The sequence below is a fragment of the Phasianus colchicus genome, chromosome 38 (assembly GCF_987193195.1).
Source record: "Phasianus colchicus chromosome 38, bPhaCol1.hap1.1, whole genome shotgun sequence".
NCBI lineage: Eukaryota > Metazoa > Chordata > Aves > Galliformes > Phasianidae > Phasianus > Phasianus colchicus.
The window spans coordinates 2,131,360-2,157,079 of record NC_143473.1 but is presented as its reverse complement, the minus strand read 5'-3'; the positions used below and the strand labels follow the sequence as shown (position 1 = coordinate 2,157,079).

General features: G+C 61.1%; 1 protein-coding gene across 1 annotated transcript in view; it reads left to right on the top strand.

Annotated features, from left to right (window-relative positions):
* Positions 1-25,720, top strand: part of RYR1 (ryanodine receptor 1) — a 180,050-nt gene that overhangs the window by 111,239 nt on the left and 43,091 nt on the right. Inside the window, exons 48-66 of the mRNA XM_090129818.1 lie at positions 2,816-3,036; positions 3,927-4,017; positions 5,524-5,664; positions 7,936-8,099; positions 9,461-9,539; positions 9,626-9,715; positions 11,084-11,224; positions 11,316-11,393; positions 11,466-11,541; positions 13,902-14,025; positions 14,133-14,248; positions 14,345-14,412; positions 14,879-15,000; positions 15,144-15,193; positions 15,295-15,355; positions 17,139-17,377; positions 19,933-20,014; positions 22,215-22,345; positions 24,413-24,727. Of these exons, the coding sequence (XP_089985944.1) occupies positions 2,816-3,036; positions 3,927-4,017; positions 5,524-5,664; positions 7,936-8,099; positions 9,461-9,539; positions 9,626-9,715; positions 11,084-11,224; positions 11,316-11,393; positions 11,466-11,541; positions 13,902-14,025; positions 14,133-14,248; positions 14,345-14,412; positions 14,879-15,000; positions 15,144-15,193; positions 15,295-15,355; positions 17,139-17,377; positions 19,933-20,014; positions 22,215-22,345; positions 24,413-24,727 (2,389 nt within the window). The remainder of the gene's footprint in view (positions 1-2,815; positions 3,037-3,926; positions 4,018-5,523; positions 5,665-7,935; positions 8,100-9,460; positions 9,540-9,625; positions 9,716-11,083; positions 11,225-11,315; positions 11,394-11,465; positions 11,542-13,901; positions 14,026-14,132; positions 14,249-14,344; positions 14,413-14,878; positions 15,001-15,143; positions 15,194-15,294; positions 15,356-17,138; positions 17,378-19,932; positions 20,015-22,214; positions 22,346-24,412; positions 24,728-25,720) is intronic.

Here is a 25,720-nt window from a genome sequence, read left to right as displayed (position 1 = left end):
CACCCTATAGGGCGCCTTTGGGGTCCCCACACCCTATAGGACGTCTTTGGGATCCCCTCACCCTATAGGGCGTCTTTGGGGTCCCCTCATCCTATGGGGCGTTTTTGGGGTCTCCTCACCCCACAGGGCACTTTTGGGGTCCCCACGTCCTATAGAGCGATTATAGGGCTCCCCTCACCCTATAGGGCGCCTTTGGGGTCCCCTCATCCTATAGGATGTTTTTGGGGTCCCCTCACCCCACAGGGCGGTTTTGGGGTCCCCACGTCCTGTAGGGCGCCTTTGGGGTCCCCATGTCCTGTAGGGCACCTTTGGGGTCCCCATGTCCTATAGGGCACTTTTGGGGTCCCCACGTCCCATGGGGCGTTTTTGGGGTCCCCTCACCCCACAGGGCACCTTTGGGGTCCCCACGTCCTATAGAGCGATTTTAGGGCTCCCCTCACCCTATAGGGCGTCTTTGGGGTCCCCACACCCTATAGGGCGTCTTTGGGGTCCCCTCATCCTATAGGGTGTTTTTGGGGTCCCCATGTCCTGTAGGGCACCTTTGGGGTCCCCACGTCCCATGCGGCGTCTTTGGGGTCCCCACATCCTATAGAGCGATTTTAGGGCTCCCCACGTCCCATGGGGCGTCTTTGGGGTCCCCTCACCCTATAGGGTGTTTTTGGGGTCCCCATGTCCTGTAGGGCACCTTTGGGGTCCCCACGTCCCACGGGGCACCTTTGGGGTCCCCATGTCCTATAGAGCGATTTTAGGGCTCCCCTCACCCTATAGGGTGTCTTTGGGGTCCCCACGTCCTATAGAGCGATTTTAGGGCTCCCCTCATCCTATAGGGTGTTTTTGGGGTCCCCTCACCCCACAGGGCGGTTTTGGGGTCCCCACGTCCTGTAGGGCGCCTTTGGGGTCCCCATGTCCTGTAGGGCACTTTTGGGGTCCCCATGTCCCATGGGGCGGTTTTGGGGTCCCCATATCCTATAGGGCACTTTTGGGGTCCCCACGTCCCATGGGGCGTTTTTGGGGTCCCCTCACTCCACAGGGCACCTTTGGGGTCCCCACGTCCTATAGAGCAATTTTAGGGCTCCCCTCACCCTATAGGGCGTCTTTGGGGTCCCCACACCCTATAGGGCGTCTTTGGGGTCCCCTCATCCTATAGGATGTTTTTGGGGTCCCCTCACCCCACAGGGCGGTTTTGGGGTCCCCATGTCCTGTAGGGCACCTTTGGGGTCCCCATGTCCTGTAGGGCACTTTTGGGGTCCCCACACCCTATAGGGCATCTTTGGGGTCCCCACGTCCTATAGAGCGATTTTAGGGCTCCCCTCACCCTATAGGGTGTTTTTGGGGTCCCCTCACCCCACAGGGCACTTTTGGGGTCCCCACGTCCTATAGAGCGATTTTAGGGCTCCCCACGTCCCATGGGGCGTCTTTGGGGTCCCCTCACCCTATAGGGTGTTTTTGGGGTCCCCATGTCCTGTAGGGCACCTTTGGGGTCCCCACGTCCCACGGGGCACCTTTGGGGTCCCCATGTCCTATAGAGCGATTTTAGGGCTCCCCTCACCCTATAGGGCGGTTTTGGGGTCCCCACGTCCTGTAGGGCGTCTTTGGGGTCCCCTCACCCTATAGGGCGCCTTTGGGGTCCCCTCATCCTATAGGATGTTTTTGGGGTCCCCTCACCCCACAGGGCGGTTTTGGGGTCCCCACGTCCTGTAGGGCACTTTTGGGGTCCCCTCACCCTATAGGGCGCCTTTGGGGTCCCCACGTCCTATAGAGCGATTATAGGGCTCCCCTCACCCTATAGGGCGTCTTTGGGGTCCCCTCATCCTATAGGATGTTTTTGGGGTCCCCTCACCCCACAGGGCACCTTTGGGGTCCCCACGTCCTATAGGGTGTTTTTGGGGTCCCCATGTCCTGTAGGGCACCTTTGGGGTCCCCACGTCCTATAGGGCACTTTTGGGGTCCCCACGTCCTGTAGGGCGCCTTTGGGGTCTCCTCACCCCACAGGGCACTTTTGGGGTCCCCACGTCCTATAGAGCGATTTTAGGGCTCCCCACACCCTATAGGGTGTCTTTGGGGTCCCCTCACCCTGTAGGGCGTCTTTGGGGTCCCCTCACCCCAGAGTGTTTTTGGGGTCCCCATGTCCTGTAGGGCACTTTTGGGGTCCCCACGTCCTATGGGGCGTCTTTGGGGTCTCCTCACCCATAGGGCACTTTTGGGGTCCCCTCACCCTATAGGGCGCCTTTGTGGTCCCCTCATCCTATAGGGTGTTTTTGGGGTCCCCATGTCCTGTAGGGTACCTTTGGGGTCCCCATGTCCTATAGGGCACCTTTGGGGTCCCCATGTCTTGTAGGGCACCTTTGGGGTCCCCACACCCTATAGGGCGTCTTTGGGGTCCCCTCACCCTATAGGGCGTCTTTGGGGTCCCCTCATCCTATAGGGCGTCTTTGGGGTCTCCTCACCCATAGGGCACTTTTGGGGTCTCCTCACCCATAGGGCACTTTTGGGGTCCCCACGTCCTATAGAGCGATTATAGGGCTCCCCTCACCCTATAGGGCGCCTTTGGGGTCCCCTCATCCTATAGGATGTTTTTGGGGTCCCCTCACCCTATAGGGCGCCTTTGGGGTCCCCTCATCCTATAGGGTGTCTTTGGGGTCCCCTCATCCTATAGGGTGTTTTTGGGGTCCCCTCACCCCACAGGGCGGTTTTGGGGTCCCCACGTCCTGTAGGGCACTTTTGGGGTCCCCTCACCCTATAGGGCGTCTTTGGGGTCTCTTCACCCTATAGGGCGCCCTTGGGGTTCCCTCACCCCCCCGTTTCCCCCCCCCAGGCGGCCTTCAGCACGACGGAGATGGCGCTGGCGCTGAACCGCTACCTGTGCGTGGCGGTGCTGCCGCTCATCACCAAATGCGCGCCGCTGTTCGCCGGCACGGAGCACCGCGCCATCATGGTGGACTCCATGCTGCACACCATCTACCGCCTGTCGCGCGGCCGCGCGCTCACCAAGGCGCAGCGCGACGCCATCGAGGAGTGCCTGATGGCGCTGTGCCGGTGCGTCGCACGGCTGCGGGCAAGCGAGGCCGCAACCGCGGTAGCCACATTGGTGGTCCCGTTGGTGGACGGATTGGTGGTCCCGTTGGTGGCTCCATTGGTGGCCCTATTGATGTCCCATTGTCGACCCCATTGACGACCCCATTGGTGGTCCCATTGATGGCCCATTGGTGGCCCCGTTGGTGGCCCTATTGATAACCCCATTGGTGGTCCCATTGGTGGCCTATTGGTGGTCCCGTTGGTGGACGGATTGGTGGTCCCGTTGGTGGCTCCATTGGTGGCCCTATTGATGTCCCATTGTTGGCTCCATTGGTGGTCCCATTGGTGGCTCTGTTGGTGGCCCTATTGATATCCCATTGGTGGCCATATTGGTGGCCCCGTTGGTGGCCCCATTGGTGGTCCTGTTGGTGGCCTATTGGTGGTCCCGTTGGTGGCTCCATTGGTGGCCCTATTGATGTCCCATTGGTGGCTCTGTTGGTGGCCCTATTGATATCCCATTGGTGGCCATATTGGTGGCCCCGTTGGTGGCCCCGTTGGTGGCTCCATTGGTGGCCCTATTGATGTCCCATTGTTGACCCCATTGACAACCCCATTGGTGGTCCCATTGATGGCCCATTGGTGGCCCATTGATGCCCCATTGGTGGCCCCATTGATGCCCCATTGGTGGCCCATTGGTGGCCCCATTGATGGCCCTGCTGATGCCCCATTGGTTTCCCCATTGGTGACCCCATTGATGGCCCCATTGGTGGCCCATTGGTGGCCTATTGATGCCCCATTGATTTCCCCATTGATGCCCCATTGGTGGCCCATTGATGCCCCATTGGTGGCCCATTGGTGGCCCCGTTGGTGGCCCGTTGGTGGCCCCCTGATGCCCCCTGGTGGCCCCGCAGGTACATCCGGCCCTCCATGCTGCAGCACCTCCTGCGCCGCCTGGTCTTCGACGTCCCCATCCTGAACGAGTTCGCCAAAATGCCGCTCAAGGTGGGACCTGGGGGGGGGGACCCCAATTGTCACCCCGTGGTGTCCCCGTGTCACCCCATGGCGTCACCCCATGGCTCCCCGTGTCACCCCGTGGCGTCACCCCATGGTGTCACCCCATGGCTCCCCGTGTCACCCCATGGCGTCACCCCATGGCGTCACCCCATGGCTCCCCGTGTCACCCCGTGGCGTCACCCCATGGCATCCCCATGTCACCCCATGGCTCCCTGTGTCACCCCATGGTGTCACCCCATGGCTCCCTATGTCACCTCGTGGCATCCCCGTGTCACCCCAGGGATGTTCCCGTGTCACGCCATGGCATCCCCGTGTCACCCCATGGTGTCACCCCATGGCGTCACCCCATGGCGTCCCCATGTCACCCCATGGCTCCCCGTGTCACCCCTTGGTGTCACCCCATGGCGTCCCCATGTCACCCCATGGCTCCCCGTGTCACCCCTTGGTGTCACCCCATGGCGTCCCCATGTCAGCCCATGGCTCCCCATGTCACCCCAACTGTGTCCCCATCTCACCCCAATGATGTCCATCTCACCCCATAGTGTCCCCATCTCACCCCAATGGTGTCCCCATTTTACCCCAATGCTGTCCTCATGTCACCCCAACCGTGTCCCCATCTCACCCCAATGATGTCCCCATATCACCCCATAGTGTCCCCATGTCACCCCAATGGTGTCCCCATTTTACCCCAATGCTGTCCTCATGTCACCCCAACCGTGTCCCCATCTCACCCCAATGATGTCCCCATCTCACCCCAATGATGTCGCCATCTAACCCCAGTGGTGCCCCCCTGCCACCCCAACGGTGTCCCCAAGTCACCCCAATGGTGTCCCCATCTCACCCCAATAATGTCCCTATATCACCCCATAGTGTCCCCCTGCCACCCCAACGGTGTCCCCATGTCACCCCAATGGTGTCCCCATCTCACCCCAATGGTGTCCCCGTGTCACCCCAACCGTGTTCCCATCTCACCCCAATGATGTCCCCATCTCACCCCAGTGATGTCCCCATCTCACCCCAATGGTGTCCCCATGTCACCCCAATGATGTCCCCATCTCACCCCAATGATGTCCCCATGTCACCCCAATGATGTCCCCATCTCACCCCAATGGTATCCCCGTGTCACCCCAATGGTGTCCCCCTGCCACCCCAATGATGTCCCCATCTCACCCCAATGGTGTCCCCGTGTCACCCCAATGGTGTCCCCATCTCACCCCAATGATGTCCCCATCTCACCCCAATGGTGTCCCCATGTCACCCCAACGGTGTCCCCATCTCACCCCAATGATGTCCCCGTGTCACCCCAACCGTGTCCCCATCTCACCCCAATGGTATCCCCGTGTCACCCCAATGGTGTCCCCATGTCACCCCAACAATGTCCCCATGTCACCCCAATGGTGTCCCCATCTCACCCCAATGGTGTCCCCGTGTCACCCCCACGGTGTCCCCCTGCCACCCCACGTTGTCCCCGCGTGACGCCTTGGTGTCCCTCAGCTGCTGACCAACCACTACGAGCGGTGCTGGAAGTATTACTGCCTGCCCAGCGGGTGGCCCAACTACGGGGTCAGCTCCGAGGAGGAGCTGCACCTCACCCGAAAGCTCTTCTGGGGCATCTTCGAGTCCCTGGCACACAAGGTTTGGGGTCGGGAGGGGACGTGGGGGGGGGACATGGGGTTGTGATGGAGATATTGGGGTGAGGATATGGGGGTGGGATGTGGGGTTGTGATGGGGGCATTGGGGTGAGGATTTGGGGGTGGGATGTGGGGTTATTGGGATGATGATGTGGGGGTGGGATGTGGGGTTGCGATGGGGACATTGGGGTGAGGACATGGGGGTGGGATGTGGGGGCATTGGGGTGAGGATGTGGGGGTGGGATGTGGTGTTGTGATGGGAACATTGGGGTGAGGATTTGGGGTTGTGATGGGGGCATTGGGGTGAGGATGTGGGGGTGGGAGGTGAGGTTGTGATGGGAACATTGGGGTGAGGATATGGGGTTGTGGTGGGGACATTGGGGTGAGGATTTGGGGTTGTGATGGGGGCATTGGGGTGAGGGTATGGGGGTGGGATGTGGGGTTGTGATGGGGGCATTGGGATGAGGGTATGGGGGACATTGGGATGTGGGGTTGTGATGGGAACATTGGGGTGAGGACATGGAGGTGGGATGTGGGGTTGTGATGGGGAAAATGGGGTGAGGATTTGGGGTTGCGATGGGGATATTGGGGTGAGGGTATGGAAGTGGGATGTGGGGTTGTGATGGGGGCATTGGGGTGAGGATATGGGGGTGGGATGTGGGGTTGTAATGGGGAAAATGGGGTGAGGATATGGGGGTGGGATGTGGGGTTGTAATGGGGAAAATGGGGTGAGGATATGGGGGTGGGATGTGGGGTTGTAATGGGGAAAATGGGGTGAGGATGTGGGGTTGTGATGGGGATATTGGGGTGAGGGTATGGGGATGGGATGTGGGGTTGTGATGGGGGCATTGGGGTGAGGATGTGGGGTTGTGATGGGGGCATTGGGGTGAGGATATGGGGGACATTGGGATGTGGGGTTGTGATGGGGGCATTGGGGTGAGGATGTGGGGTTGTGATGGGGGCATTGGGGTGAGGATATGGGGGACATTGGGATGTGGGGTTGTGATGGGAACATTGGGGTGAGGATATGGGGTTGTGTTGGGGATATTGGGGTGAGGATATGGGGGTGGGATGTGGGGTTGTGATGGGGGCATTGGGGTGAGGATTTGGGGTTGTGATGGGGGCATTGGGGTGAGGGTATGGGGGTGGGATGTGGGTTTGCAATGGGGCCATTGGGGTGAGGATATGGGGGTGGGATGTGGGGTTGTGATGGGAACATTGGGGTGAGGATATGGGGTTGTGGTGGGGACACTGGGGTGAGGGTATGGGGGTGGGATGTGGGGTTGTGATGGGGGCATTGGGGTGAGGAGTGGGGTTGTGATGGGAACAATGGGGTGAGGATGTGGGGTTGCGATGGGGACATTGGGATGAGGGTGTGGGGGTGGGATTTGGAGACATTGGGATGAGGATGTGGGGTTGCAATGGGGAATTGGGGTGAGGAGTGGGGTTGTGGGATTGCGATGGGGACAATGGGGTGAGGATGTGGGGTTGTGGGGTTGTGGGGTTGTGATGGGGACAATGGGGTGAGGAGTGGGGTTGTGGGGTTGCGATGGGGACAATGGGGTGAGGAGTGGGGTTGTAGGGTTGCGATGGGGACAATGGGGTGAGGAGTGGGGTTGCGATGGGGACAATGGGGTGAGGAGTGGGGTTGTAGGGTTGCGATGGGGACAATGGGGTGAGGAGTGGGGTTGTGGGGTTGCGATGGGGACAATGGGGTGAGGAGTGGGGTTGTGGGTTTGCAATGGGGACAATGGGGTGAGGAGTGGGGTTGTGGGTTTGCGATGGGGACAATGGGGTGAGGAGTGGGGTTGTGGGGTTGCGATGGGGACAATGGGGTGAGGAGTGGGGTTGTCGGGTTGCAGTGGGGACAATGGGGTGAGGAGTGGGGTTGTGGGGGACGTTGGGGTGAGGATGTGGGGTTGCGATGGGGACAATGGGGTGAGGAGTGGGGTTGTGGGGTTGCGATGGGGACAATGGGGTGAGGAGTGGGGTTGCAATGGGGACAATGGGGTGAGGAGTGGGGTTGCGATGGGAACATTGGGGTGAAGATGTGGGGTTGCAATGGGGACATTGGGGTGAGGAGTGGGGTTGTGGGGGACGTTGGGGTGAGGCTGTGGGGATGGGGGCATCCGAGCGGCGCAGGAATGGGGACGTGGGCACCCAGCCGTGGGTGAGGACCCACCCCGCTGGGATGGCGGCACGCGGGGCGCCGTGGGGTCCGCGTGGGGTCCGCGTGGGGTCTGTATGGGGTTCCCAGCCCCCCGTCACCCCACAGAAGTTCGACCCCGAGCTGTACAAGCTGGCCATGCCGTGCCTCTGCGCCATCGCGGGCGCTTTGCCCCCCGACTACGTGGACGCCAGCTACTCCTCCAAGACGGAGAAGAAGGCGTCGGTGGACGCCGAGGGCAACTTCGACCCCAAACCCGTCGAGACCCTCAAGTAGGGGCGGCCCCCATCCCCCCCCTGTCCCCATCCCCCATCCCATAATACCTGCCCCCGGTTCCGCCCGGCTCTTCCCCTGCTCTTTGAGACGGGTGTGGGGTCTTTGAGACGGGTGTGGGGTCTTTGAGATGGATGTGGGGTCTTTGAGATGGATGTGGGGTCTTTGAGATGGGTGTGGGGTTTTCTTGTCTTATAGGGGTCCAAAGGTTTCCTATGAGAGAGATGTGGGGTGCTGTTGTTGTTGGGTGTGGGATGGGTGCGGGGTCTCCATGGTAGTGGGGTGGTATGGGGTCTTTGTGTCCTATGGGATGGATATGGGGTCTTTGTGTTCTGTGGGATGGCTATGGGGTCTTTGTGTCCTATGGGATGGATATGGGGTCCCCTTGTCCCATGGGATGGCTATGGGGTCTTTGTGTCCTATGGGGTGGATATGGGGTCTTTGTTTCCTATGGGATGGATATGGGATCTCCATGGCAGTGGGGTGGTATGGGGTCTTTGTGTCCTATGGGATGGATATGGGGTCTCCGTTTCCTATGGGATGGATATGGGGTCTCCGTTTCCTATGGGATGGATATGGGGTCTCCATGGTAGTGGGGTGGTATGGGGTCTCTGTGTCCTATGGGATGGATATGGGGTCTCTGTGTCCTATGGGATGGCTATGGGGTCTCCATTTCCTATGGGATGGATATGGGGTCTCCATGGTAGTGGGGTGGATATGGGGTCTTTGTGTCCTATGGGGTGGATATGGGGTCTTTGTGTTCTGTGGGATGGATATGGGGTCTTTGTGTCCTATGGGATGGATATGGGGTCCCCTTGTCCCATGGGATGGATATGGGGTCTCTGTGTCCTATGGGATGGATATGGGGTCTCCATGGTAGTGGGGTGGTATGGGGTCTTTGTGTTCTGTGGGATGGATATGGGGTCGTTGTGTCCTATGGGATGGATATGGGGTCTTTGTGTCCTATGGGATGGATATGGGGTCTTTGTTTCCTATGGGATGGATATGGGGTCTCCATTTCCTATGGGATGGATATGGGGTCTCCATGTCCCACGGGATGGATATGGGGTCTCCATTTCCTATGGGATGGATATGGGGTCTCCGTGTCCCACGGGATGGATATGGGGTCTCCATGTCCCACGGGATGGATATGGGGTCTCCGTGTCCTATGGGATGGATATGGGGTCTCCGTGTCCTATGGGATGGATATGGGGTCTCTGTGTCCCATGGGATGGCTGTGGGGTCTCTGTGTCCCACGGGATGGATATGGGGTCTCCATGTCCCACGGGATGGCTGTGGGGTCTCCGCTCCCCCATGGGTTGGGGTCCCCCATCGCTGACCCCCCCGTGCCCCCACACAGCGTCATCATCCCCGAAAAGTTGGACGGCTTCATCAACAAATACGCGGAGTTCACTCACGAGAAGTGGGCGTTCGATAAGGTGGGACCCCGACACCCCCCCCCACGGCCCCCCACCACCCCATAACCCCCCCGGACCCCCAACTTCGTCTCGCGGTCCCTCGGCAGATCCAGAACAACTGGACCTATGGGGAGACGGTGGACGAGGAGGCCAAAACCCACCCCATGCTGCGGCCCTACAAGACCTTCTCAGAGAAGGTACCGGGGTGCTGGTGTCCGGGGTGCAGGCCTCCGTCCGACCCCACTGATTCCCATCCGACCCCAATGATTCCCTTCTGACCCCACTGATTCCCATCCGACCCCACTGATTCCCTCCTGACCCCATTGATTCCCTCCTGACCCCACTGATTCCCATCCGACCCCACTGATTCCCTTCTGACCCCACTGATTCCCATCCGACCCCACTGATTCTCTCCTGACCCCACTGATTCCCTCCTGACCCCACTGATTCCCATTTGACCCCACTGATTCCCTTCTGACCCCATTAATTCCCATCCGACCCCGCTGATTCCCATCCAACCCCGCTGATTCCCTTCTGACCCCATTGCTTCCCTTCCGACCCCATTGATTCCCATCCGACCCCGCTGATTCCCTCCTGACCCCGCTGATTCCCATCCGACCCCGCTGATTCCCATCCGACCCCACTGATTCCCTCCTGACCCCACTGATTCCCTCCTGACCCCACTGATTCCCATTTGACCCCACTGATTCCCTTCTGACCCCACTGATTCCCTCCTGACCCCACTGATTCCCATCCGACCCCACTGATTCCCTTCTGACCCCATTGATTCCCATCCGACCCCACTGATTCCCTTCTGACCCCACTGATTCCCTCCTGACCCCACTGATTCCCATCCGACCCCACTGATTCCCTTCTGACCCCACTGATTCCCATCCGACCCCACTGATTCCCTTCTGACCCCACTGATTCCCTTCTGACCCCATTGATTCCCATTTGACCCCACTGATTCCCTTCTGACCCCATTAATTCCCATCCGACCCCGCTGATTCCCATCCAACCCCGCTGATTCCCTTCTGACCCCATTGCTTCCCATCCGACCCCATTCATTCCCATCCGACCCCGCTGATTCCCTCCTGACCCCACTGATTCCCATCCGACCCCACTGATTCCCTTCTGACCCCGCTGATTCCCATCCGACCCCGCTGATTCACATCCGACCCCACTGATTCCCTCCTGACCCCACTGATTCCCTCCTGACCCCACTGATTCCCATTTGACCCCACTGATTCCCTTCTGACCCCGCTGATTCCCATCCAACCCCGCTGATTCCCTTCTGACCCCATTGCTTCCCTTCCGACCCCATTGCTTCCCTTCCGACCCCATTGCTTCCCTTCTGACCCCATTAATTCCCGTCCAACCCCATTAATTCCCATCTGCCCCCGTTGCTTCCCTTCTGCCCCCACTGATTCCCACCCGCCCCCATCCCACCCATCCCACCCCCACCCAACCCTCCACCGCCTCCAATCCCACCCCCCCCGCCCCTCCTGCCCCCGCCGGGCCCCCCGTCCCCACGCAGCCCCCCTGACCCCACAACCGCCCCGCAGGACAAGGAGATTTACCGCTGGCCCATTAAGGAGTCGCTGAAGGCGATGCTGGCGTGGGAGTGGATGGTGGAAAAGGCACGGGAGGGCGACGAGGAGAAGGCAGAGAAGAAGAAAACCCGAAAGATCTCCCAGTCAGCTCAGGTGGGGCCGTGGGGCCGTGGGGTGGGGAAGGGTCCTCCTGGCCGTTTGTAGGGCGGCGGAGTCACCCCCGGCCCCACATCCCCTCCCCAAGGCCACCTACGACCCCAGCCATGGCTACAACCCCCAACCCGTGGACCTCTCAGGGGTGACGCTGTCCCGAGAGCTGCAGGTGAGTCCCCACGGCCCACCCTACAACCCCACGACCCCACGACCCCACAACCGACCCCATCCCCGTCCCCAGGCCATGGCGGAGCAGCTGGCCGAGAACTACCACAACACGTGGGGCCGCAAGAAGAAGCAGGAGCTGGAGGCCAAGGGTGAGCAGCAGCCCAGCCCCACGACCCCCACCCGCGGTGCCCCCCAAGCGGGCGTTCCCTCCGACCCCAAGAAAACCTCTCCTCTTCAGTATGGGGTCCCCCTGCGGTCGGTGCCCCCCGTGGGTGCCATATTGGGGACCTTCCAATGGAGGATGCTCCGTGTCCCCAATGGTCCACCAATGGTCCCTCAGTGGTTCCCCAATGGTCTCCCCGTGGGTCTGCCCCTATAAGTGCTTTCCCCATGGGTCTGCTGCCCCCATAAGTGCTTTCCCCGTGGGTCTGCTGCCCCCATAAGTGCTTTCCCCGTGGATCTGCCCCCCTGTAAGCGCTGACCCCATAAGTGCTCCTCCTCCGTGTGCTCCCAGTGTGGTCTGCCCCTTTGGGTGCCATATTTGGGACGCTCCTATAGGGGACGCCATCCCCAATGGTTCCCCCAATGGTTCCCCCAATGGTTCCCCCCATGGTTCCCCAGTGATTCCCCAATAGTTCCCCCATAGTTCAGCAATGATTCTCCAATAGTTCCTCAATGATTCCCCAATGATTCCCCAGTAGTTCCTCTAATGGTTCCTCAATAGTTCCTCTAATGGTTCCCCAATAGTTCCCCAATAGTTCCCCAATAGTTCCCCAGTGGTTCCCCAATATTCCTCTAATGGCTCCCCAATGATTCCCCAGTAGTTCCCCCAACAGTTCCCCAACGGTTCCCCAACAATTCCCCAATAGTGCCCCAATGATTTCCCAATGGTTCCTCAGTGATTTCTTAATGGTTCCCCAATAGTTCCTCTAATGGTTCACCAGTGGTTCCCTAATAGTTCCCCAGTGGTTCTCCAGTGATTCCCCAGTGGTTCCCCAGTGGTTCCTCAGTGATTTCTTAATGGTTCCCCAATAGTTCCCCAATGGTTACCCACTGATTCCCCACTAGTTCCCCACTAGTTCCCCCAATGGTTCCCCAATGAATCCCCAGTGATTCCCCAGTAGTTCCCCAATGTTTCCTCAATAGTTCCTCTAATGGTTCCCCAATGATTCCCCAATAGTTCCTTCATGACTCCCCAGTGATTCCCAAATGATTCCCCAGTAGTTCCCCAATGGTTCCCCAATATTCCTCTAATGGCTCCCCAATGATTCCCCAATAGTTCCTCTAATGGTTCCCCACTGGTTCCCCCATAGTTCCCCCATAGTTCCCCAGTGGTTCCCCAGTGGTTCCCCAGTAGTTCCCCAGTAGTTCCTCTAATGGTTCCCCAATAGTTCCTCTAATGGTTCCCCAATGATTCCCCAATAGTTCCTTCGTGACTCCCCAGTGGTTCCCCAATGAATCCCCAATGATTCCCCAATAGTTCCTCTAATGGTTCCCCACTGGTTCCCCACTGGTTCCCCAATAGTTCCCCCATAGTTCCCCAGTGGTTCCCCAATGGTTCCTCAATAGTTCCCCAGTGGTTCCCCAATGGTTTCCCAATATTCCTCTAATGGCTCCCCAATGATTCCCCAATAGTTCCCCACTGGTTCCCCAATAGTTCCCCAATAGTTCCCCACTGGTTCCCCAGTGATTCCCCAATAGTTCCCCCATAGTTCAACAATGATTCCCCAATAGTTCCCCACTGGTTCCCCACTGGTTCCCCAATGATTCCCCAATGATTCCCCAATGATTCCCCAGTGTTCCCCCATAGTTCAACAATGATTCCCCAATAGTTCCCCACTGGTTCCCCACTGGTTCCCCAATGATTCCCCAATGATTCCCCAGTGTTCCCCCATAGTTCAACAATGATTCCCCAATAGTTCCCCACTGGTTCCCCAATGATTCCCCAATAGTTCCCCCATAGTTCAACAATGATTCCCCAATAGTTCCCCACTGGTTCCCCACTGGTTCCCCAGTGATTCCCCAATAGTTCCCCCATAGTTCAACAATGATTCCCCAATAGTTCCCCAATAGTTCCCCACTGGTTCCTCACTGGTTCCCCAATGATTCCCCAGTGTTCCCCCATAGTTCAGCAATGATTCCCCACTGGTTCCCCACTGGTTCCCCACTGGCTCCCCAATGATTCCCCAATGATTCCCCAGTGTTCCCCCATAGTTCAACAATGATTCCCCAATAGTTCCCCACTGGTTCCCCAGTGATTCCCCAATAGTTCCCCCATAGTTCAACAATGATTCCCCAATAGTTCCCCACTGGTTCCCCACTGGTTCCCCACTGGTTCCCCACTGGTTCCCCAATGATTCCCCAATGATTCCCCAGTGTTCCCCCATAGTTCAGCAATGATTCCCCCAGTGATTCCCCCAACGGTTCCCCCACGGATCTGCCCCTATAAATGCTGCCCCATGGGTTCCCCCCTTTGGGTGCTGACCCCCCCTCCCCTCCCCCCTCGCAGGGGGGGGCTCGCACCCCCTGCTGGTGCCCTACGACACGCTGACGGCCAAGGAGAAGGCGCGCGACCGCGAGAAGGCGCAGGAGCTGCTCAAGTTCCTACAGCTGAACGGATACGCCGTCACACGGTGGGTCGGGGGTCTGGGGGGGCTTTGAGGCTTTGGGGTTGTGTTTTTTTTTTGGGGGGGGGGGGGGGGTGGAGGGGGTGGGTCTGAGCTCTCCCTACCCTACGCAGGGGGCTGAAGGACATGGAGTTGGACACGTCCTCCATCGAGAAGCGCTTCGCCTACGGCTTCCTCCAGCAGCTGCTGCGCTGGATGGACATCTCCCAGGAGTTCATCGCCCACCTGGGTATGGGGATGCTGACCCCAATGTCCCCCCCCCCCCCCTCGTGGCCCCCAATATCCCCCCCCCCACGTAGCCCCGCTGACCCCAATGTCCCCCCAGAGGCTGTGGTGAGCAGCGGCCGCGTGGAAAAGTCGCCTCACGAACAGGAGATCAAATTCTTCGCCAAGGTCAGGGGGACCCCAAAATGGGGTGGGGGGGCAACGCATTGGGGCGCCCGGGGTCCCTACTGAGCCCTACAGAGGGGTTGGGGGGTGCTTTTGGGGGGTATTTGGGGTCCTCTGTGGGGCTCTGTGGGGTCAGTTTGGGTCTGGGATCCGTTGGAGCCGATGGGGGACAATGGGGAGGACAGGGGGGTTTTGGGGACATTGGGATAATTGGGGTTAATGGGGCTCAGTGGGGTCTATGGGGCATTAGGGATATTGGGGCCTGTAGGGCTTTATGGGGTCTGTTGGGATCCGTGAGATCCACGGGGGGGGGGACTTTGTGGGTTATATGGGGACGTTGGGGTCAGTGGGGACGGCGGCTTCCATTGGGGTCAATGCGGGACATTGGGGGCTGTGGTGGATCCTGGGGGTCCCCACCCCCTACACGCCCCCCCCCCGACCCCAAACTGTCCCCCCCCCCCTCCCCCAGATCCTCCTGCCCCTCATCAACCAGTACTTCCACAACCACTGCCTCTACTTCCTCTCCACCCCCGCCAAAGTGCTGGGCAGCGGCGGCCACGCATCCAACAAGGAGAAGGAGATGATCACCAGGTGGGGAAGCGTGGGACCCCCATGTGTGGGGCGCCCTTCCACCCCACTGCTCCCCACCGTCCCCTGGATGGGGGGGGAGAAGATTTTGGGGTCTCTCCCCCATTTTCGGGGGGCTCCCCGTTCACCCCCTTCCTTTATTTCAGCCTGTTCTGCAAGCTGGCCGCGCTCGTCCGCCACCGCGTCACCCTCTTTGGTAAGGGGGCAGTGGGGACGTGGGGGGGACAGCGGGGGTCCCCACTGATGTCACCTCACCCCATTGGTGTCACCTCACCCCATTCCTGTCCCCTCCCCCAGGCACCGACGCGCCGGCCGTGGTCAACTGCCTCCACATCCTGGCACGGTCGCTGGACGCCAGGTGGGACGGGGACCTGGGGACGGCGGTGGTCTTTGTCACCCCAATGTCACCCCAATGTCACCCCAGTGTCACCCCAGTGTCATTGGCCAAGGTCACCCCAGTGCCACCTCATTGGAACCCCAAGATGGTGGCCATGGTCACCCCAATGCCACCCCAATATGACCCCAAGGTGGTGGCCATGGTCACCCCAGTGTCACCCCATGGTGGTGGCCATGCTCACCCCGATGCCACCCCAAGATGGTGGCCATGGTCACCCCGATGCCACCCCAATGCCACCCCAAGATGGTGGCCATGGTCACCCCAATGCCACCCCAATGTCACCCCATGGTGATGGCCATGGTCACTCCTATATTGGTCACCCCGATGTCACCCCAATGTCATTGGCCAAGGTCAGCCCAGTGCCACCTCATTGGCACCCCAAGATGGTGGCCATGGTCACCCCAATGCCACCCCAATACGACCCCAAGGTGGTGGCCATGGTCACCCCAGTGTCACCCCAATGCCACCCCAAGATGGTGGCCATGGTCACCCCGATGCCACCCCAATGTCACCCCATGGTGGTGGCCATAGTCACCCCAGTGTCACCCCAGTGCCACCCCAAGGTGGTGGTCATGGTCACCGTGATGCCACCCCAAGATGGTGGCCATGGTCACCCCAATGCCACCCCAATACGACCCCAAGGTGGTGGCCATGGTCACCCCTGTGTCACCCCATGGTGGTGGCCATGGTCACTCCAATATTGGTCACCCCGATGTCACCCCAATGTCATTGGCCAAGGTCAGCACAGTGCCACCTCATTGGCACCCCAAGGAGGTGGCCGTGGTCACCCCAATGCCATCGTTCTGGGATGGTGGCTGCGGTCACCCCGATGCCACCTCAATGCCACCCCAAGTTGGTGGCCTTGGCCACCCTGATGCCACCCCATGGTGGTAGCCATGGTCACCCCGATGCCACCCTGTGGTAGTGGCCATCATCACCCCAGTGCCACCCCAATGCCACCCCATGTTGATGGCCATGGTCACCCCAATGCCACGCCAGTGCCACTCTAAGTTGGTGACCTTAGTCACCCCAATGCCACCCCATGTTGGTGGCCATGGTCACCCCAGTGCCACCCCATGGTGATGTCCGTGCTCACCCCGATGCTGCCCTGATACCACCCCATGTTGGTGGCCATGCTCACCCCGATGCCACCCCACTGCCACCCCATGGTGGTGGCCATGGTCACCCCAATGCCACCCCAATACGACCCCAAGATGGTGGCCATGGTCACCCCGATGCCACCCCATATTAGTGGCCATGGTCACCCTAGTGCCACCCCATGTTGGTGGCCATGCTCACCCCGATGCCACCCCATGTTGGTGGCCATGGTCACCCTAGTGCCACCCCATGTTGGTGGCCATGCTCACCCCGATGCCACCCCATGTTGGTGGCCATGCTCACCCCGATGCCACCCCACTGCCACCCCATGGTGGTGGCCATGGTCACCCCAATGCCACCCCAATACGACCCCAAGATGGTGGCCATGGTCACCCCGATGCCACCCCAATGTCACCCCATGTTGGTAGCCATGGTCACCCCAGTGCCACCCCAATACGACCCCAAGGTGGTGGCCATGGTCACCCCAATTCCACCCCAATGCCACCCCATGTTGGTGGCCATGCTCACCCCGATGCCACCCCATGTTGGTGGCCATGGTCACCCCAGTGCCACCCCATGTTGGTGGCCATGCTCACCCCGATGCCAGCCCATGTTGGTGGCCGTGCCAACCCCCATCATCCCACAGGACAGTGATGAAGTCCGGCCCCGAGATCGTGAAGGCCGGGCTGCGCTCCTTCTTCGAGAGCGCTTCGGAGGACATCGAGAAGATGGTGGAGAACCTGAAGCTGGGCAAGGTGACGCAGAGCCGCACGCAGGTGAAGGGGGTGGCCCAGAACATCAACTACACCACCGTGGCTCTGCTGCCCGTCCTCACATCGCTCTTCGAGCACATCGCCCAGCACCAGTTTGGGGACGACGTCATCCGTGAGCGCGCGCTGGGGGCACGGGGGGCACTGGGGGCACGGGGATGGATGGGGGGTCACGAGGGGCAGGGGGATGTTGGGGACGTGGGGATGTTGGGGACGTGGGGATGTTGGGGACGTGGGGATGTTGGGGACATGGGGATGGATGGTGGGGTCATTGGGGTCATGAGGATGCTGGGGGCATGGGGACGTGGGGATGTTGGGGACGTGGGGACGTTGGGGATGTGGGGATGTTGGGGACGTGGGGATGGATGATGGGGTCACTGGGGTCATGAGGACCATGGGGACATTGGGGACGTGGGGACGTCGGGGACGTGGGGATGTTGGGGATGTGGGGATGTTGGGGACGTGGGGACATTGGGGATGTGGGGACGTTGGGGACATGGGGATGTTGGGGACGTGGGGATGGATGGTGGGGTCATTGGGGTCATGAGGACCTTGGGGACATGGGGACTTTGGGTGTGGGGATGTTGGGGACGTGGGGATGTTGGGGACATGGGGATGTTGGGTACGTGGGGATGGATGGTGGGGTCATTGGGGTCAAGAGGACCCTGGGGATGTTGGGGATGTGGGGATGTTGGGGACATGGGGATGGATGGTGGGGTCATTGGGGTCATGAGGATGCTGGGGGCATGGGGACGTGGGGATGTTGGGGACGTGGGGACGTTGGGGATGTGGGGATGTTGGGGACGTGGGGATGGATGATGGGGTCACTGGGGTCATGAGGACCATGGGGACATTGGGGACGTGGGGACGTCGGGGACGTGGGGATGTTGGGGATGTGGGGATGTTGGGGACGTGGGGACATTGGGGATGTGGGGACGTTGGGGACATGGGGATGTTGGGGACGTGGGGATGGATGGTGGGGTCATTGGGGTCATGAGGACCTTGGGGACATGGGGACTTTGGGTGTGGGGATGTTGGGGACGTGGGGATGTTGGGGACATGGGGATGTTGGGTACGTGGGGATGGATGGTGGGGTCATTGGGGTCAAGAGGACCCTGGGGATGTTGGGGATGTGGGGATGTTGGGGACATGGGGATGGATGGTGGGGTCATTGGGGTCATGAGGATGCTGGGGGCATGGGGACGTGGGGATGTTGGGGACGTGGGGACGTTGGGGATGTGGGGATGTTGGGGACGTGGGGATGGATGATGGGGTCACTGGGGTCATGAGGACCATGGGGACATTGGGGACGTGGGGACGTCGGGGACGTGGGGATGTTGGGGATGTGGGGATGTTGGGGACGTGGGGACATTGGGGATGTGGGGACGTTGGGGACATGGGGATGTTGGGGACGTGGGGATGGATGATGGAGTCATTGGGGTCATGAGGACCGTGGGGATGTTGGGGACTTTGGGCGTGGGGATGTTGGGATGTGGGGATGTCGGGGACATGGGGACATTGGGGACATGGGGATGGATGGAGTCATGAGGGGCATGGGGACGTTGGGGACGTGGGGACATCGGGGACGTGGGGATGTTGGTGACATGGGGATGGATGGTGGGGTCATTGGGGTCATGAGGACTTTGGGGACATGGGGATGTTGGGGACATGGGGATGGATGGTGGGGTCATGAGGACCCTGGGGGCGTGGGGACGTGGGGATGTTGGGGACGTGGGGATGTTGGGGACATGGGGATGGATAATGGGGTCATTGGGGTCATGAGGACCTTGGGACATGGGGATGTGGGGATGTTGGGGACGTGGGGTGTGGAGACGTTGGGGACATGGGGACACTGGTGACATGGGGATGTTGGGGACATGGGGATGGATGGTGGGGTCATTGGGGTTATGAGGACCCTGGGGGTGTGGGGACATGGGGATGTTGGGGACATGGGGACATCGGGGACGTGGGGACATCGGGGACGTGGGGACATCGGGGACGTGGGGATGTTGGGGACGTGGGGACATCGGGGACGTGGGGACATTGGGGACATGGGGATGTTGGGGACGTGGGGATGGATGGTGGGGTCACGAGGGTCATGAGGATGCTGGGGGCGTGGGGACGTGGGGATGTTGGGGACGTGGGGACATTGGGGACATGGGGATGGATGTTGGGGTCGTGAGGGGTATGGGGATGTTGGGGACGTGGGGATGGACGTTGGGGTCATTGGGGTCATGAGGACCTTGGGGACATGGGGACTTTGGACATGGGGACGTGGGGATGTGGGGGTCATGAGGACTGTGGGGACATGGGGACAATGGGGATGTGGGGATGGATGGTGGGGTCATTGGGGTCATAAGGACAATGGGGACATGGGGACTTTGGGTATGGGGACGTTGGGACACTGGGGACACGGGGACATTGGGGACATTCTGAGGACGAAGGGACACTTGGGGACAAGGGGACGCTTGAAGACACCTGGGAACATTCTGGGGAGCATGGGGCACTTGGGGTTCCAAGGGCAGGAGGGGACACTTTGGGGACAGGAGGGGACACCTGAGGCACGTGGCACTGCAGGGCCACAGAGGCTGACCTGGGGCCACTTTGGGGCCACTTTGGGGCCACTTTGGGTCACTTTGGGGCCACTTTGGGGTCTTTGCCCTCCCGCAGTGGACGACGTCCAGGTCTCGTGTTACCGCATCCTGTGCAGCATTTACTCCTTGGGCACCACGAGGAACCCCTACGTGGAAAGGTGAGCGTGGGGGGCACGGGACCCCCGGGGGGCCCACTTGTGGGGCGGTGGCTGTGGGGCGGTGGCTGTGGGGTGGTGGCTACAGGGTGGTAGTTATGGGGCGGTGGCTATGGGGCTGTAGATGTGGGGTGGTGGCTATGGGGCGGTGGCTATGGGGCTGTAGATGTGGGGTGGTGGCTATGGGGCGGTGGCTATGGGGCGGTAGATGTGGGGCGGTGGCTATGGGGCAGTGGCTATGGGGCGGTAGATGGGGCTGATAGATGTGGGGTGGTGGCTATGGGGCGGTGGCTGTGGGGCGGCTATGGGGCGGTGGCTATGGGGCGGTGGCTATGGGGTGGTAGATGTGGGGCGGTGGCTATGGGGCGGTGGCTATGGGGTGGTGGCTATGGGGCAGTAGATGGGGCTGATAGATGTGGGGCGGTGGCTATGGGACGGTAGATGTGGGGTGGTGGCTATGGGGCGGTGGCTATGGGGTGGCGGCTATGGGGCAGTAGATGGGGCTGATAGATGTGGGGTGGTGGCTGTGGGGCAGTGGCTGTGGGGCGGTAGATGTGGGGCGGTGGCTATGGGGCGGTAGATGTGGGGTGGTGGCTATGGGGTGGTGGCTATGGGGCGGTAGATGTGGGGTGGTGGCTATGGGGCTGATAGATGTGGGGTGGTGGCTATGGGGTGGTGGCTATGGGGCGGTAGATGTGGGGCGGTGGCTATGGGGCAGTAGATGGGGCTGATAGATGTGGGGCGGTGGCTATGGGGCGGTGGCTATGGGGCGGTAGATGGGGCTGATAGATGTGGGGTGGTGGCTATGGGGCGGTAGATGTGGGGTGGTGGCTATGGGGCGGTGGCTATGGGGCGGCTATGGGGTGGTGGCTATGGGGAGGCAGATGGGGGTGATAGATGTGGGGCAGTGGCTATGGGGCGGTGGCTATGGGGCGGTAGATGTGGGGCGGTAGATGTGGGGTGGTGGCTATGGGGCGGTAGATGTGGGGTGGTGGCTATGGGGCGGTGGCTATGGGGCGGTAGATGTGGGGCGGTGGCTATGGGGTGGTGGCTATGGGGTGGTGGCTATGGGGCGTTAGATGGGGCTGATAGATGTGGGGCGGTGGCTATGGGGCGGTGGCTATGGGGCGGTAGATGTGGGGCGGTGGCTGTGGGGCGGCTATGGGGCAGTGGCTATGGGGCAGTAGATGGGGCTGATAGATGTGGGGTGGTGGCTATGGAGCAGTGGCTATGGGGCGGTAGATGTGGGGCGGTGGCTATGGGGTGGTGGCTATGGGGTGGTGGCTATGGGGCGTTAGATGGGGCTGATAGATGTGGGGTGGTGGCTGTGGGGCAGTAGATGGGGCTGATAGATGTGGGGCGGTGGCTATGGGGCGGTAGATGGGGCTGATAGATGTGGGGCGGTGGCTATGGGGCGGTAGATGTGGGGTGGTGGCTATGGGGCTGTGGCTATGGGGCGGTAGATGTGGGGCGGTGGCTATGGGGCAGTAGATGGGGCTGATAGATGTGGGGTGGTGGCTATGGGGCGGTGGCTGTGGGGCGGCTATGGGGCGGTGGCTATGGGGCGGCTATGGGGCGGTGGCTATGGGGCAGTAGATGGGGCTGATAGATGTGGGGCGGTGGCTATGGGGCAGTGGCTATGGGGCGGTAGATGGGGCAGATAGATGTGGGGTGGTGGCTATGGGGCGGTGGCTGTGGGGCGGCTATGGGGCGGTGGCTATGGGGCGGTGGCTATGGGGTGGTGGCTATGGGGTGGTAGATGTGGGGCGGTGGCTATGGGGCGGTAGATGTGGGGCGGTGGCTATGGGGCAGTAGATGGGGCTGATAGATGTGGGGCGGTGGCTATGGGGCGGTGGCTATGGGGCGGTAGATGGGGCTGATAGATGTGGGGCGGTGGCTATGGGGTGGTGGCTATGGGGTGGCTATGGGGCAGTGGCTGTGGGGCGGCTATGGGGCGGTGGCTATGGGGCAGTAGATGGGGCTGATAGATGTGGGGCGGTGGCTATGGGGCGTTGGCTATGGGGCGGTAGATGGGGCTGATAGATGTGGGGTGGTGGCTATGGGGCGGTGGCTGTGGGGCAGCTATGGGGCGGTGGCTATGGGGCGGTGGCTATGGGGCGGTGGCTATGGGGCGGCTATGGGGCGGTGGCTATGGGGCGGCCATGGGGCCGCGTCCCAGCCCCGCGTCCCCGCGTCCCCGCAGGCAGCGCCCAGCACTGGGGGAATGCCTGGCGCGGCTGGCGGCCGCCATGCCTGTGGCCTTCCTGGAGCCGCGGCTCAACGAGTTCAACCCCTGCTCGGTGTACAGCACCAAATCGCCCCGCGAGCGGGCCAGTGAGTGCCCCCACCCCAAAAACACCCCACCCACCCTGACCCCCAGACCCCGAGCCGCCCACCCAAACCCCAGCGTTGACCCGAGACCCCCACGTCTCCGAGGCCCCAACTTCGTCCCGAAGTTTGGGGCACCTCTTTGTCACCAGTGACCCCAAACCCCCTCCCCCACTTTCGGGGCATCTCTGCACCCTGAGGACCCGAAAGCCCACCCGACATCAGGGCACCCTGAGGTTGACCCAACTTTGGGGTCTAGATCCCCTTTTCTCCCACAGTTGACCCAACGCTGGGGCACCTCCGTGTCCCCAAGACCCCTCCCTTGTCCCCATCTTTGGGACCCCAACACTGGGTGCCACCCTACCCAACACTGGGGCACTGCAGACCCCCATCTTTGGGGCACTGCAGACCCCCGCCTCTCCCCCCCATCCCACCCTCACCTTTGGGACCCCAACACCACGTGCCACCATACCCAAAGTTGGTGCCCTGCAGACCCCCACCCCCATCCCCATCCCATCCCCATCCCCACCCCCATCCCATCCCATCCCATCCCATCCCATCCCATCCCATCCCATCCCATCCCATCCCCATCCCCATCCCCATCCCATCCCCATCCCCATTCCCATCCCCATCCCATCCCCATCCCACCCCCATCCCACCCCCATCCCACCCCCATCCCCATCCCCATCCCATCCCATCCCATCCCACCCCCACCTTTGGGACCCCAACACCACGTGCCACCATACCCAAAGTTGGTGCCCTGCAGACCCCCACCCTCATCCCCATCCCATCCCCATCCCCATCCCCACCCCCATCCCCACCCCCATCCCATCCCATCCCATCCCATCCCATCCCATCCCATCCCACCCCCATCCCATCCCATCCCATCCCATCCCCATCCCCATCCCATCCCCATCCCATCCCCATCCCAACCTCATCCCATCCCCACCCCATCCCCATCCCCATCCCCATCCCATCCCCATTCCCATCCCCACCCCCATCCCACCCCCATCCCATCCCATCCCATCCCATCTCCATCTTTGGGACTCCAACACCGCGTGCCACCATATCCAAAGCTGGTGCCCTGCAGACCCCCATCCCCATCCCCATCCCATCCCATCCCCATCCCATCCCCATCCCCATCCCATCCCATCCCCATCCCATCCCCATCCCCATCCCATCCCATCCCCATCCCCATCCCATCCCATCCCCATCCCCATCCCCATCCCATCCCATCCCCATCCCATCCCCATCCCATCCCCATCCCCATCCCATCCCCATCCCCATCCCATCCCATCCCCATCCCCATCCCATCCCCATCCTCATCCCCACCCCCGTCCCCATCCCATCCCCATCCCCACCCCCGTCCCCACCCCCGTCCCCATCCCATCCCCATCCCATCCCCATCCTCATCCCCATCCCATCCCCATCCCACCCCCATCCCCAGCCCCAACCTCATCCCACCCCCACCCCCACCCCATCCCACCCCCACACCCCACCCCCATCCCATCCCCATCCCCATCCCCATCCTCATCCCCATCCCCATCCCCACCCCCATCCCATCCCCATCCCATCCCCATCCCCATCCCCATCCCCATCCCCATCCCATCCCATCCCCATCCCATCCCCATCCCCATCCCATCCCATCCCATCCCATCCCATCCCATCCCATCTCCATCTTTGGGACTCCAACACCGCGTGCCACCATATCCAAAGCTGGTGCCCTGCAGACCCCCATCCCCATCCCCATCCCATCCCCATCCCCATCCCATCCCATCCCCATCCCATCCCATCCCCATCCCCATCCCATCCCATCCCCATCCCATCCCCATCCCCATCCTCATCCCCATCCTCATCCCCACCCCCATCCCATCCCCATCCCATCCCCATCCCAACCTCATCCCACCCCATCCCCTCCCCTCCCCATCTTTACGACCCCACCCCCACACCATCATCCCACCCAACCCAATGGCACTGCAGACCCCCCAACCTCTCCCCCCTCCCCCCACACCCCACACCCCACACCCCACACCCCACACCCCACACCCACCCCCCCCCTCTGTCCCTCCTCAGTCCTGGGGCTGCCGAGCCACGTGGAGGAGATGTGCCCCGACATCCCGGACCTGGAACGCCTGATGAAAGACATCGGGGGGTTGGCGGAGTCGGGCGCCCGTTACACGGAGATGCCCCACGTCATCGAGGTGACGTTGCCCATGCTTTGTAATTATTTGCCCCGTTGGTGGGAGCGTGGTCCGGACAACAGCCCCCAGGGTCCTTGGGCCACCGCAGTCACCGGGCAACACCTGAACGCCCTGCTGGGAAACATCCTGCGCATCGTGGTCAACAACCTGGGCATCGACGAGGCGTCGTGGATGAAACGCCTGGCAGGTGGGCTGGGGGGGCTGAGGTGAGGGGGAGGGTCTGGGATGGGGGTTGGAGGCGTTGGGTTGGGTTCTGAGATGGTTCTGGTTGGGTTCGTGGCAGGGGGGGGGTTGTCTGGTTGGGGTCTGGTTGGGTTCTGGGAGGTTTTGGTGGATTTTGGTGGGTGCTGGGTGGGTTCTGGTTGGGTTCTGGTTGGGTTCTGGGAGGTTTTGGTGGATCTTGGTGGGTTCTGGTTGGGTTCTGGTTGGGTTCTGGGAGGTTTTGGTGGATCTTGGTGGGTTCTGGTTGGGTTCTGGTTGGGTTCTGGGAGGTTTTGGTGGATTTTGGTGGGTGCTGGGTGGGTTCTGGTTGGGTTCTGGGAGGTTATGTGGATCTTGGCTTCTGGTTGGGTTCTGGTTGGGTTCGGGTTGGGGTCTGGTTGGGTTCTGGTTGGGTTCTGGGAGGTTATGTGGATCTTGGTTGGGTTCTGGTTGGGTTCTGGTTGGGTTCTGGGAGGTTATGTGGATCTTGGGTTCTGGTTGGCTTCTGGTTGGCTTCTGGTTGGGTTCTGGTTGGGTTCAGGTGGATCCTGGTTGGGTCCTGGTGGGTTCAGGTGGATCCTGGTTGGGTCCTGGTGGTTCCTGGTGGGTTCTGGTTGGGTCCTGATGGGTTCTGGTTGGGTCCTGTTGTATTCTGGTGGGTTCAGGTAGATCCTGGTTGGGTTCTGATGGGTCCTGGTGGATTCTGGTTGGGTTCAGGTGGGTTCAGGTGGATCCTGGTTGGGTCCTGGTGGTTCCTGGTTGGGTCCTGGTGGTTCCTGGTGTGTCCTGGTTGGGTCCTGGTGGGTTCGGGTGGATCCTGGTTGGGTCCTGGTGGGTCCTGGTGGGTTCAGGTGGATCCTGGTTGGGTCCTGGTGGTTCCTGGTGTGTCCTGGTTGGTTCCTGGTGGGTCCTGGTGGGTCCAGATGGATCCTGGTGGGTCCTGGTGGGTTCTGGTTGGGTTCTGGTGAGTTCTGGTTGG